Here is an 18,645-nt window from a genome sequence, read left to right as displayed (position 1 = left end):
GACGGACAGATAGAAAACGAGAGAGAGCTAGCGAGAAAGAAAGAGAGAAAGAGAGAGAGGAAGAAAGAGAGAACGAGAGAGAATCGTGATAATAATAAGGAAGGAGTTTAACGGGAAGCTTGTTCATTCGAGGATATCCAAAGGCATAATTAGATTCTTTAACATATATATTTTTTTTTTGCGATTTGAATAAAATCTTCTCTCTCGTGTCTCGCGAACACAAATTCTCTCTCTCCTTCCTCTGTATAAACATACCTACATATATATACATATATAGACAGCAGATAGCAGCAAACATAGAGAGAGAGAGAGAGACAGATACGTATTATAATATACGCACGGAATCGTGTGCAACACGAAGAGAGGAGACCCGCGTTCGCGCCACCTGACGTCTCTACACTTCGCACAGACAACGACGGCTTGTCAAACGTCAAAAAGTAAGGATCGATCGAAGAAGAAGAAGAATAAGAAGCTGGTGCTTCTGATCCTGAATAATCCTTGTCGTTTCTAATTGTCATCGTGGTAATTTCATATTTTGTTTTGGAAGGAAGTACCTTCCAGGATACATCGGGTAACCTGGAATTAAGGAGGAGCGATACGTGACTGAGGTGAGTGGATTTTAATTATTTTGTGTATAGATCCATTACAATCATCATTTTGCGTGCTGTGTTGTTGAATAATCTTAGGGAGTGTATGTTGTATAGATACACGAAGATCAAAAGACGTAGGTCAAGAAAAAGAGAAAAAAAAATGAAAGAGGAAAAAAGTGTTAATTAAAGTTTATTATTATTTTTTTCGGTTATCTTATGGAGGAAATTCTTCTCCTCCCCCTGGCGAATAGGTCGTATGGATTTTATCGAAAGGTTACATATGAATTGCGTCTGGATTGCGTTTAAAGGGAGGGGTTGTCGGTGGTGGGTGTGCACTGCGGTGGTGATTCTCGATAGAATTTCTTTTTTGCTACCAAATCCGATTGAACGTATAATAGAACTATTTCTTCAGACGTTAACGTAAAATGATCAAGTTCCAATCGTGTATTATTTACTATATCGAAGTATTATAATCAATTATTTATTTGTTCCCACGTAGCAGTGATTTTTTGTTAGTTATATTAAACAAAATCTACATTTCATTTCTTCATTTGATTTATTCCAAGAAAAAAAGAATTAGAAAAAGAGAGATAGGTACCGAACAGACAGTAGATAGACAGAGAAGGTGAATAATCGAGAGCTTTTTCTGGCCCTGTTAATATTATGATACTCACAGTCAGAATTTGGATCAATGATCTAACCTGCCGAGAACCGGCTTGGATCCTGCGCATTGGCTCGATAGGACCTACTCCTCGAAACTCTTTCTCCTTGCTAGAGTCTCACGTAAATCCTGCGCAATGCCGTGTGCCGATATCATCAGTCGAATAGCCTGAAGAAATATCTCATTTTAATAATTGTTTAAAAAGTGAGGATTTACTTAGCCTATTTAATAGTATCGATAGCAAATAGTGAGAGACTCGGGTAGGTTAACTAGAATGTCAATTCTTATTCAGATTCATTAAGACTAATTCTTTCTTCGGGTATCCGTTCGTGTAAAGGTTGAGCCTTTTCGTAAGGTTTCGATGGAACCTCATTGGTGTTCGGCTTAACCGAGAAGTTATAGCTGACGCGACTAACAACTATTTTACATCTTTCATGAAATTCTTTAAATAATCATTAGAATATTTTCTTTTTCTTTTCGTTTATAGAATTCATATACTTTTTATAGTATATACCTGAAGTTTTTCTTTTTTTCATTTCTCGATATAAGTATTTTTTTTTTTCAATTATGCCGGTATAAGGGAAAGAGAATGTCTAACCTATAAAACGTATAACCAGCAGTATCAGGCGTGTACCAAGTAATATAGTAATGCTCGCCAGAGTGAGCCACAGTCAATATTGAGGGGTGAATTACCACTGCGCCAACTTGTAGGTCCCGTGAAAGGGAAAAGTTACACTCTCTCTTCTCTTCCTCAACGGCTTCACTCGTTATATTTCTGTCTGAGATCCTTTGATCTAAGCAAGAAAGAGGAAAGAGGTCTTATCGGTGAATAAACTTTGCCGTTTTACGAGCAGTTTTATCGCAAGTTTTATCGACTAATTCGTCTTTTCTTCCCCCTGGACGTCTGCTTATTTGCTCGTTAGAAGCAGTGTCAGTTTAATTCCGAGACTCTGATTGGAAACGAATAGAAAGGAAATAAAAGAGGTAAATGACGAGTTTGAGAAATGAATGATGACATTTCCATTAATAAATATTAACTTTGAGCTTTTACAAACGTCCCATTTGAAATAAAATTGTTCCATTTGTTGAGTTGAATGAATTCGTTCGAGAAATCATTTAAATAGAAATAGGGGTAGTGTAGAAACGTAATAAATTTCATTCACTACCTGTTTCGATTATTTATTATTTTTCGATTTATTTATAAACGAATTGTCTACAATCAATTGATTTCTTTTTCAGCTATGAGTACAGCGGATCCCGCTGGGGAGGGGGGAGGAGGAGGAGGAGGAGGGGGAGGACAATCTGCAATAATACCTTCCACAAATGCCGAACAAAATGCAACACCGAGTACACCGATAACAAGCAGTGCAGTGCCTCCAGGATCACAGCAGCAACAACATCCACCACCATCACCCTTAAGTGGTTGCTACCTACTTGTGGTGCTTCCCGAACCCCATATCGCACAACATAAGGATCTTATTTTCAATCGTCTTGCCAAAGGTACGTACTATCACAGTTGTTTAATATATTTTATTTTTTAAATAAATTAATAAATCTTTTAAATCTGAATTATCAAAATTTTCTATTAAAACATCGTATCTTTGATAAAATTATAAAATCGATTATTATTCAATTATTCGAGCTATTGTTTTCTCGGATCACGTCGATGATAAATACTTTAATCATTATTTATTCTTTATTATTATTATTATTATTATTATTATTATTATTATTAGAATATTAAATGAATGAAATTATCAGCATATTTTACGTACCTATTTAATACCAGAATAAAAGATTTATTATTGGGAAATATATAATTGATAACGGTAATATACGGTAATATAATACATTATTAAAACATAGTAAAAGATATAACTTAAATCAATTGTAATGACAGACACGCGATGTTGTAATTTAAAAATGAAGATTTAACTATATATATATATATATATATACGTATCTCATATATGTGTCGTACGACTTTCCGTTTATGTACGGGGATCTAACGGTCCTTTCTGCATTCGATGAACGTACGCGTGGGTTCTTTCTTCCGACTTATCGACGAAGCTTACTCAAACTACTTCGCGATAACCTTGTTGCTATGCGGGACATTACACTGTCTAAAGAAATATAAATAGCATCTGCCAATTGTCTAATATAAATAAATTTTAATGTTTTTCTTTTTTTTTCCGTTCTATAACATCATAATCGTTAGATATATCACATTATTTGAAATTACATTTGAGATTACAGTAACAGAGTTAATTATGCCAATTCATATATCGTTAATCGGATTTAACCGAGTTAGGAACATAGAAACGATCGTTTTATCTGATAATCAATAAATTCACATTTGTTATTGTTATCTAAATTTGCCATCTTGGTAAAGAAAATTTATCTATTTTATACGATAAAAAAGTGTATGCGTCGGATTGACGTTTGTGATAAAACGTGACAAAAAGAGGGGTTGAAGAGGGAGAATATGAGAATGAGAAAGAGAGAGAGAGAGAGAGAAAGAGAGCGAGAAGGAATGAGTATTCGAGCTTTCCGCATTGCGCCAGCGACGATTCTTATAAGTCAATTTGATTCTTTTCCTTTTTTTTCTCAAAGGATCGAAATCCTTTTCCTTTTCTAAGAGAACGTAAAGAAAATATTCAGGTTTCTTTTTACTCGTATACATATATACTTTTATTTGTTTTTTTTTTCTTCTCTCGTTCTATATATATATATATATATATGGATTTGCATTTTTATAGAAAATTATCTTCCATTAGCATTGAAATTTAAAAAAAAGAAATCGATAATTGATAATTATGCGAATTCTTATTGGTATAAACGATAATTCATTTTTTTTTTATCAAAAGAAAAACAGGAAACCTGGAGGGATAAAGATGATTATGTATTGAAGTATAGATACGTTATCGTTAATTGTCTTTTTTTTTTTTCATAGTCGTTGAATTTAAACTTATTGATCGAAAATTGTTAAATTTTTCTCAATAATAAGAGACATATTATAAATAATACCTTTTATGTGTTTCTTTTTTGTAGAAAATATAATTTTCGAGTCACTTTAAACGACAGTTTAAATATTCGTAACGTATATGAATGTTTGTAAAAATAAACAAAATAAATTGTTTATATAGAAAAATATTTTGTTTATATTGGTAAATTCTCTCTATACTCGTTTATTATTATATTTAACAAAATATAATTCTTCGAATATGAATTTATTATTTCTTTCTAGAGAAAAACACAAAAATTACAGGAGATTTAACGTATAAATATAATTATATATATAAATATATATATTTTTTTTTTTTATGTTATATACACAAATTATTATTAATGTATAACAATTTTGTTAAAATAACAATGCAATTTTCAATAATGTTTGTCTTGGAGGAACCGCAGTTTTTCTATTCTTCGCGATAAAAATTTTGTAGAAAATAAAAAAAGTCAAAAGAGAGGATAAAGGGAAAGGGTTAAGAAAAGGGGATGAAAATAACTTCGTAAAAATGTACGTACAGTTTTTGTTTCTCTTTCTTTCTTTCTTTCTCTCCCCTTTTCGTCTTTTACTTGATTTCGATTTGAACGCTGATGGTACAAGTACATAAGTCGTCGTCGTAAGTTTTTTTTTTCACATTGAGTGTCGTCGTATCTATATATTTTTTTTTTTTTGCGGGTAAATTTAGCGTTAAAAGAGGGACGGAGAAACGATGAACAAGAATGAACAAGAATGAACGCGAGAAGAGGAGAGAAAAGATGAGTGTGCGAGAAACGGTGATTCTGGCGATGACTTCACTCTATTTCACTCGACACATTCTTCTCCTATTCGTATTAACCCTCTATAAACCAATTTACTTTAGTCATATTTAAAAAAAAATTTGAAAGTTATAAAATGCATATATATATATTCTATTAACAGTGTAATTTATACTTGACAAATACTGATCTTGAAATATGAGTTAATTATTTATTTTTATACATATATATTATAATAAAAAATAAAATAAAATTTAACTAATATAATAGGGATTTTATATTATTTTTTTATATATACGATATATATTTTTATATATAATAATATATATTACAATTATAATACAAATATAAGTAGGTGACTAAGAAGTTACATACAAAGCTGAAGGAAAATTAGAAGAAAGGAAAAATTATTTCAATTTTACATAAATGTATCATTATTGTTTGCACTTTGAAAAAAAAAAAATAATAGGTCTGAAGTAATAAAAAAAAAAAAAAAAAAAAAAAGAAGAAAAAAATCAATCGATAGGCAAACGAACCAAAGGAGGGTTTGATCTTTAAAGTTACGGGCACGCGAGTAGACGAGACATGTGTATATATGTAAGTATGTAAGTGCGTGCATACATACATACTTACATACATATATATATATATATATATATATCTTATACATATAGAAGAATACGAGTGGGTGTGTGTGTTTGTCTCCTACCGTTGCGACAGACAGAAGGGTTGCAGGCTTTAAATGCCTGTTTATATTTATAGAGCTCGGACGTGCACTTTTCGTGGAACTTCTTTACCCTCCCTTTTTACACCGATTCTATTCCACTCCTGTATATATATATATATGTATGCGGTAAATGTATGCATGCATGTATCCATGTATGTATGTATGTACGTATATACACATATATAAGTATGTATGTATTTATATATTTATGTATGTGTATCCATGCCGACCACTTCCGACTTACAATCCCCACCCTTTCTAATACTACTCCTCCCTTATATCTTGTTACATTTATTCTCTCTCTCTCTCTCTCTCTATCTATCTACTTTTGAAAATGTCTATCTAGAAACTATCTCCTTCGATTTACGGTCAACTTGATCGTTACATATTTCATACCAACTAGCGTAATAAATTCTTATTTGGACTTTTAAAATTCTCACCATAATTTCGTTTCTATCTATTTCTTTATTTCTCTCTCTCTTTCTCTCTCTGTCTCTCTTATTCCTTTTTGCACGTGTTAGATTTATTCGCGTTACTGTTTTTTTCTTTTTTTTTCTCGGAACACTCCACCACGACACGCAATTCGTGGGCGTAAAGGAGGACGTAGGTTGTTGGATCGAAAAACATTCGCGACTAGATATATATGTATATATTTATATGACATAATAAATTTTCTTAACACTAGAGAAAAGGTTATTGGTAAAATAGCATTTTATTTTGTTCATTTTTGTATTTATTTATTTTTTGTTTTTTTTTACAAAAATTTTGCGGATTTCAAATGAAGGGTTAAGTCTTCCTGGTTTGTTTCTTCCTTCCTTCTGTTTTTTTATTTTTTTATTTTTACGTTTCCACGGGCCAACTACTTAGTATTCCGGGAAAATAAGGGAAAAGGGAAAGAAGGGTACGAATGAAGAACAGAAGGGTGGTAATCGTATGGTTCAATAGCACGCATCTGAATTTGTATAAGGAACATGGGCGTGGTTTAATATTCGTACTCGTTAATATTACCATATGCATGCATATGTATGTTTGTATGTATATACATATGTATTACATATATATACATACTATATATATATATAGTAGAATAATTAATGAAAAAGAAAATGTTCTTTTTTGTTCATGGTTTAAAAAGTATAGGGTTTCGAACATTTTTGAATATAATTTTTTGCTATTATACGTCGAAATGATACCCATAGAAAGGTGCACAAATGATATATGGATATAGCAAAAAAAGAGACATCGTTCTATTTGCGAGATAATCGATAGGTCGTATTTTCACATCGTGCTTCGGAGGTCATCGCTTCCAAATACCACCTGATTGTTCGTCAAAGCAAACACGACTCCCATCGATATGTAAACCATGTTACAAGTGTGTTTGTACATTTGTATATGTACATATACGTATACGTATACGTATATTTAAGTATCGCAAAGTGTATTATGTATCTTAGGTATAAAACATACGTATGTTGATGTATGCTTACATACTTATATACACGAATGATCGCAAAAGTATATATATATATATATATATTTTGTTACACATTCACGTGCAAGACTACATAGTATACTCTCGACAATGTTTGAATTATCGACTCACCGAAATACCAATAGGTCAATGCTTGCTCATCTTCGTGTGTTAAAGCTTGATTTAACACTATAATTAGAGTTTGAAAAATTTCGACAAAAAGGAATAAACTTACGAAATAAATTGTCCACACGATTTCTCGTTTCTTTTTCTTTCTATCCGAAATCGATCAATCATCTTCGTCTAACCTTATTTTTATTCTATTTCTAGGGGTTTGCATTTATTCTCAAAGTTGAATATTAATAAATCATATAGGGTCTTCTTCTTCTTCTTCTTCATTTCGATCGATTTCAATGACTCAGGTTATCCTACCGTGAGAAAATTTGGTTAGCCGTTTGCTATTTTTATAAAAAATTATTTACCATTGATTGTGTAATTTTTTTATTTTTATCATACACCTTTTGTTAATTAATAATTTCTTTTTGCATACGCACGTGTATGTAAATATATATAATAACTTTGTTAAACTTCATGCGACGGCGGCGGCGGCGGCGGCATCGGGCGGTGGGAGGGGGGAGAAGAAGGTTACAGAATTTGAAATCCCTCGTCTGATTTATGTCAATACTTGACTGCAATTAACCAATGGCAACAGGACGTACAGCGAGAACTTAATTAAGCGAGAATTCACCGTCACCAATTTGTGCTAGCTAAATAATTTCATTTTACGGACATTGCGCCGGTATATATAAACTGTTTCATTTCAATTATCCGTTTTATTTCCTTCTTTTATTTTCCTTTTATTACACTTATCGTAGTTGTTCAGCCAAAAATAATTTCGATAACGATTTATATTTTGTTTCATAATTATCTATTATTTATTATTTTCCACGATAAAATTAATTTGATTTAATTTGAATGATTTGTGATAAAAAGAAATGAACAATTTAGACGAAAAAATTGCATCGTATTTCAAACATAAAAATGTCGAGGATTATATTATACAGGTATAAGAAAACTCGAATTATTTTGATATTTGAAAAAGAATAATATCATTCGGGCAATTTATTTCTTTCTTCAAATTTTGAAAAGAAAAGAAAGAAAAAAAATATAATAAAAGAAGATTCAATCCTTTAATGGATGATTTCTTTTTTTTTGTTCCTTTTTTTTTTGAAAGAAATTAAACAATAGATCTTATAAACTGGATAGAATACAAATTGGCCAAATTAATGTAACAAAGAATATAACAGAGTACTATATACATTCATTTCAAGAAAAAGTCTAGTATTATATACATAAATATATATATATATATATATATATATATATATATATATATATATATTACCTAAAATAATATTATGATATCATATAATTTTTTAAGGGCTTAAGATGAAATTGAGTTGGCGAAATAAAGAGAAAGAAGAATAGGAAAGTGAAACTTAAATCGTGTTTAAAAATAAGCAAAGACAGAAAATTGAAATAATTAAATACTTTTATTGTGAATACTAAATACATAATGGAACAAAAGTTTTCATTAGAGAGTGAGAAAGAAAAAAAAAACTAATTTCCACTCTGCCCTATCTATACCTTATCATCGAAGTTTCATTCAAAAGTCACATTCTAATTTCTTGCGAATAGAATTGAATGGGTAAGGGAGGGGGGTAGGGATTAGGTTGTTGAAATATGAAATGGTCGTTTTTTCAGATAGACGACCTTCTTTGAGGATATCCCTGAGGATAGGAAAGGGTGAGGGAAGGTCAGAAAGGACAGGGGAGATGAGGTACGTCGTTGAGGTGGCGCCTGAAGGGAGGAAAAGGGTGCTTTTATAGGGCTGAGAGGGAAAGAGGTTTCATAGGTTGGATGCGGCATGCGCACGTTGGTACTTGCCTACGGTCACGTTCCCGCAGTCCTCAGAATTTCGATCAATAATCCATCTGCTTGTGTTGGTTCGTAGGGAAAAATCGTGGTTTAAGTATAAATGTCATTTCGTCATTTTTCTCTTTTTTGTTTGTTTTGTTTCCATTGTTTATAACTTAAACGACACTTTAAATGTTTCCGGTTTTGGGGTTCGGGTCTCCGCCGCCCTCTCCCCTTCTAAAGAAAAAGAGAAAGAGAAGAGGAAAGTGAATGAGTGGTCCTATTAACAGAGACTGCAAACTAGAGAAGTAGTAGGGTTGGTTGAGCTAGAAAATAAGGGAAACCAAAGTTGCATGCTAACCAAGGTCATGCGTTACGGATCAGAAGACAATCGCATCATTGCCCTAGATACCTCATTTTCTTCCCCATCTCCCCATTTGAGAGAAATTTTCTAGGTCAGAAACTTAGAAATTTCGTAAGTTTACTGATTTAAATGAGATATATTTTGTATTTATGATATTCATTGACTTTTTAAGTGATCATTATGATCACTCTCAATTCTCAATTAAAAATGATTTTTCCTTTCAACTCATTTTTAGATTCCTTAGAAAGAGCATAATATTCCCTTTTTAGAAGGGTTATATCTAAGTACACCTAGAATTGACCTATTTTAAAATTTTCTATCACGAATAGTTCAATTTTCGAATAGTGATAATAAAATATTATAAGTGAGATATATCAGAGAAAATCTTTTGAAAAAATTAAATGTCCTTTTATAAAAGCAATGTTCCCTTGAATTCTCTCTCTCTCTCTCTCTCTCTCTCTTTCTTTCCCTTTCTCTATTTCTTTATCTATCTTTTTATATTCTTGAGGGTATCACGTATACTATAGATCCCAAGGAAAGGTGAACGGAGAGAGAACACCGCGAAGTCCAATAAGACCGCACAATAGCCCGTGTAACGTGAGATCGGACGGTTCGATTTCAAGATGTACACTAGAAGACGGTTTTGTACGATACTCGATCGAAGTGCACTTCTCCACATATTATATATATATATATATATACTCTCTTTCTCTCTCTTTTTTTTTCCTTGGTTCCTACTTTTCTTTCTTTTTCTTTTTCCTTCTCTTTTTTTCTTCACATATATTCATGTGCGCTGGTTATTTTATAATAACGGAGTAAAACAAATAATTGCAAACATTTATTTTATGTGTTAAATAAATAAGTATAATTAAAAATAATTAAATAATATTCTTTATTTTACAAATTATTCTTTTTTATTTTTTTATTTTGCAAGTATTTTTGATACTTTAGAAAACATAATGATCATTAACTAGAAGGTTACATTTTGATACATTTTATTTCTATATATCGTATAAATAATTTTTATATATAATATAAATGAAAAAAAAAAAATGTATACAATTTTCTTTTTAACTATATATTCATATGTCATAATTACCGACACGTATATCGATAGATTATTTTTTTTTTCCATGATAAAACTCACACCAGAGACGATCAACCGAAGTCTTTAATTAACCCTTTGCTAAGTTTCGCGTGTAACACGCAGTCGCGTTATAAATTTAGTAACATGTATTATTTCCTCTTTTGGATTGTTTCAACGAATATCTAATTTGTCGTTGAATGGGGCATTGGGAAATGCAATATAAGAACATAATAAAAGCACGATCTCTAAAAAAGAAGTACTTTCCCTTTCGCGTAAACGAATTTTAATTTGACATTGTATAAATAAAAGAAAAGAGATAGAGTGGGGGGAAATGAATGAGAGAGAGAGAGAGAGAGAGAGTTAGAGGTAAATGATGAACTTGTAGAATATTTAAATCGTGTGCGTCAGCATCGGTGGAGACAGTCCCTTTTCGTTTGCGTGCCCAAGATGTTCCGTGAGCACAATGCAAACGATCTGCTGCTAGTTGGCTGGACAACTTTTTGGCTGACTCATAGTCTAACACCTACGACTATATATATATATATATATATGGGAGGGAGGTTGTGGGGGGAAGGAAGAGATATTATAATAATTTATATTTCAACTAATTTATAATTTGTATAGAAAGAAAATAATAAACGTAAAAATAAGATTGCGAACATTTAGACCTTTTTATCAAACAAATTTGTGCAAATCTTCGAATCGAGTTAGGAATGAAAAAAAATAAAACAAAAGGGAAAAACATTCACTGTGTATCACATTTGCCCGAACGAAATATCATGCGTTATGCGAGTGGAAGAGCCATACGTTTATAATACATACATGTATATACATACTTACGTATGTGTATACAACATACAAGCAAGGTAGGAAGAGGCATACTTGTCGGCATGAATCATGATTGAGGACGTGGGGGATCCATCGGTAAAGTTGGAGTTACACGATGCCAATATTAATCTGCTAGCCAAACTAACACTAGTATAATGTTTAACCAATGATAAATAAATTCTTTAACTTTTTCTTTTTTTTTTTTTTTTTTATTTATTTCTTTACGTTCTATTATCGAGACTGAAAGAGAAGGATTTTTGTTGTTTTTTTTTTTTCAATAGGCTCGTGCGAAATATTGTACAATGTCGAGCGGAAGACGTCGTTTTACGTTCCTCTCGACCAGTGCGATAGCAATCCCCTTTTCTGAAGTTCGTAGGTGTATTCTCTTCTTATTTTTTTATTTTCTATAAGTAAGAGAGAGAGAGAGAGAGAGAGAGAGAAACAGAGACAAGGAAAGAGAACTAGAGAGAAAGAGAGAGAGAAATAGAGAGAAGTTCGAAGTACTCGTGGAAGCAAGTGGGCGGATATGTCGCGGTTGCATAATTCAACGAGAGTGCCCTGTACAACGCTAATTATCCACGACCCTAAAGCTAGTTGGTACTCTCTCACTCTCTCCCTCGTTTAAGGAATATTATATTATTCAATAATAGGAAATAATTAAAGATGATAGGAGAAAAAAGAAATATTAGCAAATTCGATCGAAAATATTTTATTCGACAAATCTTTTAAATGTATTTTTTAAAAATAAAGATATAATTAAAAGAGCACCTTATATGTACAAGGTTAATTATCTTCTATCCAAAAGTTTATGAAATATTATATTATATTAATAATCGGGATGTGGATATGAAAAAAAAAAAAAAAATAATAATGTAAATTTATATTCGATAATTTGTTGGTAGAAAAATTTCAAGTTCATTTTACGAGATAAGAGAAATGCGAGCGAGTATCGAGGATAAAGAGGAGGAGGAGGAGGAGTAGGAGAAGGAGGAGTCTTCTTCTCGGGTCTTTCACATCGTGGCAAGTTTCACCGTATGTGCAACACTGAATATAGCGCGTCTAATTTTATCGTGGCATTCGGCAGAGACCGACGACGAGAAAGAAACTCGCTCGTGTTCTCTTCCAGTTCGCGAGACTTCGTTTCTCTACTACCTCGTTCTTGAACCTGACCTCTAACATAAGAAGAACGATACTCCGAATATATATATATATCTACCTTACAATGATTATAATAATCGACCGATCGAATTTTTTAATTTTTTCTCCAATTATCGATCTAATTTATATATATATATTTTTTTTAATTTTTTATTTTCTTCAAAATCTTTATCGAAAAATAATATTAGAGTAAATCAAAAAACGGATTGTTTTTTTTTGTTTTTGTTTTTTTTAATAAAATTTACTTTGGAGATATTAATTTTAAAACACACGAGAGCTTTTGCTTTACATATCCTAATATTATATAAAATAATAATAATAATATTCTCTTCTTTAGTTGTTATTCGATAATTCGTATAACTATTGTTTAGAATATTTTTTGAAAGGAAATAATTACCTGTGTACTCGAATGACGAAACAAGGTCGAGGATTGGACGATACTTGTTCGTTCGTTCGTTCGTTCGTTCTTTCGTTTGAGCTTGCGATTAGTCATTCGAAATTTGAGAGAGCAAGGGTTCTCCTCGTTAAATCGATACGCGTCACGCTTTAAAACGTGAACACTGAGTGCTCGCAAGAAGCCTAAGTAATTCAGATAAGTATGAATTCTAGGAACAGGTCACGTTACCTTCAATTCATGGTTCACCGACACTCTCTCTTTCTCTTACTCTTTCTATCTCATTATCTTTATCTTTATTTATTTTTTGTATCTATCGTCACTAAAAACCCTTTTTAACCATTTTTCTCAAACTTTGTTAAAAATCTATTTCGTTTTATGTCAGTCCATCTTATTAACGATGACATTTAATGAGCTTTTCCGTTGATACTTTGTTTTAATTGATATTTCCTTTTTTTTTCTACGATCTTATTATATTAAACTTCGTTAAAATTGAGTCAGTCTTTTATCAAACATTAAAGACTGCTTGCTAAGATTTAAAAAAGAAAAAGGAAATCAATAATTATTACGTTATTTTAAACGAAAATTATACTACGTACTTTTGAACAATATTACTCGTAATTTTTATCTAAAATTAATATTCATATTTATTTAAGAAAATTATTATATTCGTATATTATTAAATCATTATATTATTATCGTAGAATGTTTTTACCTAAAAAAAAAAAAAAAAGAAGAAAAAAAAAATGAAGAAAAGTATAAGTTCTCTAGAAAATCACGTAACATTTTTATATCCAAATTTTTCCTAAAATGCATAATATTAAAGATTTACCTTAAAAATGAACAAGTTAAAAGACGGACTTCACTTTGTATAATAAAATCGTTTTAAAGTCTTGATTCCTGTAATGGTAGAAAAAAAAAAACAAGAAAAAATGAAGAAGAAGAAGAAGAAGAAGATGGGGAAAAGATCTTAACGCGTTATAGCAACGTTGATATATACGTAAAGTGTTCGTTGAGTGCTGGATGGGGGCACTTTGGCATACAAGAGAAGAGACAAGGGATGTTTTTCTGTCAAAGAGTTAGAGATAAAGAGAGAGAGAGAGAGAGAGAGATAGTCTATCACGTTCTCCATAATAATTATGAAAATTCATGTGCCTTTGACCTCCGCTTTCGTGACTCACCGCGTCCATTTTCGGACTTAGGCCTAGCATATATCAGACAGGCAGAGACAGACACATGTAGGGATTATACATGCATACATACATACATACATACATAAATACGAACACGCGTACTATAATTCACAAAGATGCACTTGTGTTAAGCGTTTCACTTAACCCTACGTTACGAACTTATTCAGGGATAACGAATCGTCAGTTGGAACCTTTCACAGTCTCTCTCAATATGTATATATACGTTTGTTTGTGTAATCTGCATATGTGTGTATGTGTGTATGTCTGCGTGTTCTAAGTATTTATTAAATATCCCCGTTTTATTTTTTCCTGGATATATACCTAACAAGTATGAGAGATTTCACGTACGACAGGTGATATATTCTCTTCATGACGAAATCCACTACGTCAGACACGATGATATTTTCTTTAGTCTTCTTTTTTTTTTTTTATCCCTTCTTTCTCTTCTTCTTCTTCTTTATCTTTTTTTTTTTTTCTTTTTCTATTTTCCTTCCATCTATGTGGTTCTAACAACGCTTCCTTTTCTTTCTCTCTTCATTTAGATATCTTTTCAGGGATTATTTTTAGAAAATCGTTTGTTGTTTCAATTCGCCCCTTTCCTATCCTCTCTTCACCACCAATACCACCACAACCACTACCATCACCCTATTTTCGTAGGAATAAGACCGCGCCTTCTACGGTGTTTTAGAATCTTCTTGATTTTACTTCTATCGACTTTTACCGATCATTCTCGGTTATCGTAGTTTGAAAAGAAAAACAGCAAAAAAGAAAAATAGGAACGATTGACCCTATTTTCTCTCTCTCTCTCTCTCTTCTTTTGCTCTTACTTACTTAGTTTCTCGCTAGACGCGATTAATCGAGTGCCGTCTCAGCAATTCTCGAGGACCCATTTTGACCCTGTTATAAGACAAAAGACTTACTTAGAATATTAATACTTATATACGCGGCTTAATTGTCTCACTCACTAACTCTCTCTTTCTCTCTCTCTCTCTTTTCTCTCCCTTTACTTCTTTCTTAATCAATTGTTAAAACAAAGAGGAGAGTGAATCGAAGAAGGAGGACGTTGGAAGAATGTTGAAAAAAGGGCCTTGTTAAATTATATCGAAGGGATGGGAGGGAGCTGTTTTTTCTTCTTCTTCTTTTTCTTCTACTTCTACTTCGAGTTATCAGAAATCGAATGTGAAAATTTGTCGACTACTTTTTTCAATCCAATACAAATTAATATTCTTTGCAAATCTTCGAAACTTAGTTAAATCGTACAAAACTTTTGTCATCGTCGATACTAGAAATTTTTGTATTATTATTGATTTATTTATTTTTTATTTTACGAGAAAAAATCCATTAATACAAAATTTAAAAAAGAAATCACGTAAAAATAATAAAAATAGTTTTACAGAAAAAATAAAGATAATTACAATGCAATTGATTGTTTTAAAGCGAATATGTATATGTAATCATTTTTTGTTACATTTTATTATATATACTTTGACAATTGTTGGTTAAAAAAAAAAAAAGAGAAATCAAAGACGCTTGATTGTGTGCTTGATTGTATTATAATAAATCGATTCTTTTATTGCACAGACCTGAATTCTAATATATTACATTACAGAAAATTGAAATGAGATATCGATTGTTCCCATGATTTAAAAAAAGAAGAAAAAAGAAGTAATCGAAATTTAACGAACGTTGTTCTAATTGAAAAAAAATTTAATGAACACTGATTGACTGATTGACTAACTGACTGACTGACTGACTGACTAACTAACTGACTGACTGACTGACTGACTGACTGACTGGACTGATTTTGTTTTTCACCAAAAAAATGTTCAAATCCACTGTGCGTCAGTGTGTGTAAGAAGAAAGAGGTAAAGCCGGAGAGATAGAAGGGATAGGGTGAGGGTGGAGAGAAGGGGGAGGTAACACGTCTAAACATAGGTGGGCCAAACCCAGCATTCCCCGCATCCGTCGTAGTCGTCGACGTCTTCTCGAAAGGGAAGAAAACGAAAAGAGAAATGGGGAAAGGCAAATGCAAATCGAGAAATGCAAGGTTCTTGCGAGGAAGAAAGATAGAAGGATAAAGAGAGAGAGAGAGAGAGAGAGAGAGAGAGAATGAAGTGTTCGTAGTAAAGGATAGAGAGAAGAGCGGGTTAAAGCTTGCGACCAGAGAAAGAACTTTGTCCTATACTTAGCTTAGGATACTAATTCATAATGCGCTTCTTGGTTCTGCCAAGGAAATTCGCGAATTCGTCGGTTGAAAGTATTACGGTGATTGTGTTTTTAAAACATTAGAGTGAACGTTAGATGAATATAATAATAAAACAATAGTTCGCGCGATAGCATCATATGTTGTTTAACTCAATTATTATTCGTAAAGTTATAATACATTTAAAAAAAAATGATTTCTGATTGGGTATATTAGTACATTAAAAAAGTAAATAATTTTATTTGTTAAATGTTCTTATTCATATTGGTACATTATAATGGAAATTTTTCAGTTAGTTCTCTCAATTGCAAAATAATAATTATTAAATTATAAGAGTTCGGGGAATAATAGTTCGATCAAGCGTTGATACATATTTTAAATTGTATTATAATAGGATTCTAAACAATTGGTTATATCAATTAGAGAATTAATGTTTAATAATCGAATATCGAAACGAAACAAAACCTAATGAACTTTTTCCTGGGATAATGTTACCTTGAGAAAACTTTGCGCTGCACATAACGATAGGAACATTAATTCAACTGATTAAACTAGCGTAGGAAGCTTTTGTATGTGTTTCTCGTTCGCTCGATATTTACCTATTTAAATGCAACGTCCTATTTTAAGGTGAAAGATACAAACGTCAACTAAGTGTCATAGCGTTACGATAGGACAAACGAATCCAATCGTGTCCTTAATTTTAACCCACGTCGATAATACATTCAGGAATTTCAAAGTTATTTTTCTTCAAGTATAATAAAAATAAAAGAAGAACAGATATTTATCAGAATAATTGAAATAATATTGAAACTTGAATTTAATATGAAAAATAGCAATATTCATCATCATTTAATCGTCAGATCATTTTTTCTCTTTAAATGAACGAATAATAATTTTTCATGAGTTCCAAAATTGATTATTTGAAAAATATTACAATGATCGAAGAATATTATTATTTGTTTAAACAGTTTAAACAACGTGTCACATTTCTTACCGATTACAATAAAACAATTCAAACCGATTTGATTCAGTGAAATTTCGGGATGTAAAGGCGTTGACATCGCAGACCAAACCTCACATTAACACCAGTTGTAATTTACAAAAGTGCTAATTTACATTCGCGGTTCACGTTACTCGTGGGAATACGGTCGAACGAGCAATGTACAATGTTCTTGTAAACAGTATATAAAAAACAGGTCTAACGCATTGCGGTATTTTAAATTAGTATAGTCGTCGACATTTTCAAAATCTAATCGATAAAGATACTAATGTAAAAATGTCAGAATATTTAAATAAAATAATGTTATTATATATTTTCCTAGAAATAATTGAAATATACCTAAATATAATTCTATAAGTAGAGTTTATCGTGGTTTATTTAATCCAAGAAAAAGCGTCTATAGGTTCGACGGTCTCGTCCGTCCTTCCGTCCTCGACGAAGTATAACTATAGTTAATACGTTCGATATGGCGAATACTTATCGCGAATAAAGTGGACAGAGGCCGATAGTAAGTATTAAGAGGCATGACCCTTGAGGCACGGCTTCTCTTGAATCACCCCCAGGGCTTCCGATCAATTTGACATACACAGCACACCGCACGGTTTGTTCGGCGTGTCACAATTTATGGATTTTAGACATTACTTATATATATATATATATATTTTTTAATACTTTTCATCTTATTAAGGAAGATTATTTCCATTACTGATGAGATAATACTGCATTTGATTACAATACAAAAAAAAATGTCATTTATTTCATTGTCTTTATTTTAATTGGTTTAATTAACATGGGGGTGGGTATTGATAAGAAACAAAGGCAAAGTATAAAAATATAAAATAAAAAGAAAACAAGGGGGAATATTAGATTTTCTTAATTACCGATTATTCCAATGAAAAAATAGAGAGAGAGAGAAAGAGAGAAAGAAAATGTATGAAAAATCTTGCACGTGGTATGTAAATGATATTTTGTTCTTTTTTCTTCCTTAACCGATTGTCCGACGATCTCTTAATTCCCGTTTGTCCTCGTCATTGATTGATACCACAGTTGCCAAGCAACGTCTCGAAGCTGTCTACTATTTCTCTTTCTCTCTAACTTTATACTATACTTCTTCTTCCTCTTTCTATCTTTCTCTTGGTGTATATACACACAACGGTATAGAATTACGCGATAGAGAGCCGTTCGAAACTCCCATAGCAACCGGCTTCGTTCCATTTGGCTGCATCATCAATCCTTTAATTCTATAGGAAATAGTCCGAACGAAGTAATTACAGTTTCAACTTCGTT

At 31.7% G+C, this 18,645-nt stretch overlaps 1 protein-coding gene across 1 annotated transcript in view; it reads left to right on the top strand.

Annotated features, from left to right (window-relative positions):
* The first annotated feature begins 467 nt into the window (after positions 1-467).
* Positions 468-18,645, top strand: part of LOC107064037 (uncharacterized) — a 50,594-nt gene continuing 32,416 nt past the window's right edge. Inside the window, 2 exon segments of the mRNA XM_089178143.1 lie at positions 468-608; positions 2,491-2,751. Of these exon segments, the coding sequence (XP_089034269.1) occupies positions 2,493-2,751 (259 nt within the window). The 5' untranslated portion in view covers positions 468-608; positions 2,491-2,492.

The sequence above is a fragment of the Polistes dominula genome, unplaced genomic scaffold, assembly GCF_049000335.1.
Source record: "Polistes dominula isolate Pdom_NZ unplaced genomic scaffold, Pdom_raw_medaka contig_77, whole genome shotgun sequence".
In the NCBI taxonomy this organism is placed as follows: domain Eukaryota; kingdom Metazoa; phylum Arthropoda; class Insecta; order Hymenoptera; family Vespidae; genus Polistes; species Polistes dominula.
The sequence above is the reverse complement of the archived record's forward strand: the minus strand, read 5'-3'. Positions and strand labels throughout refer to the sequence as shown.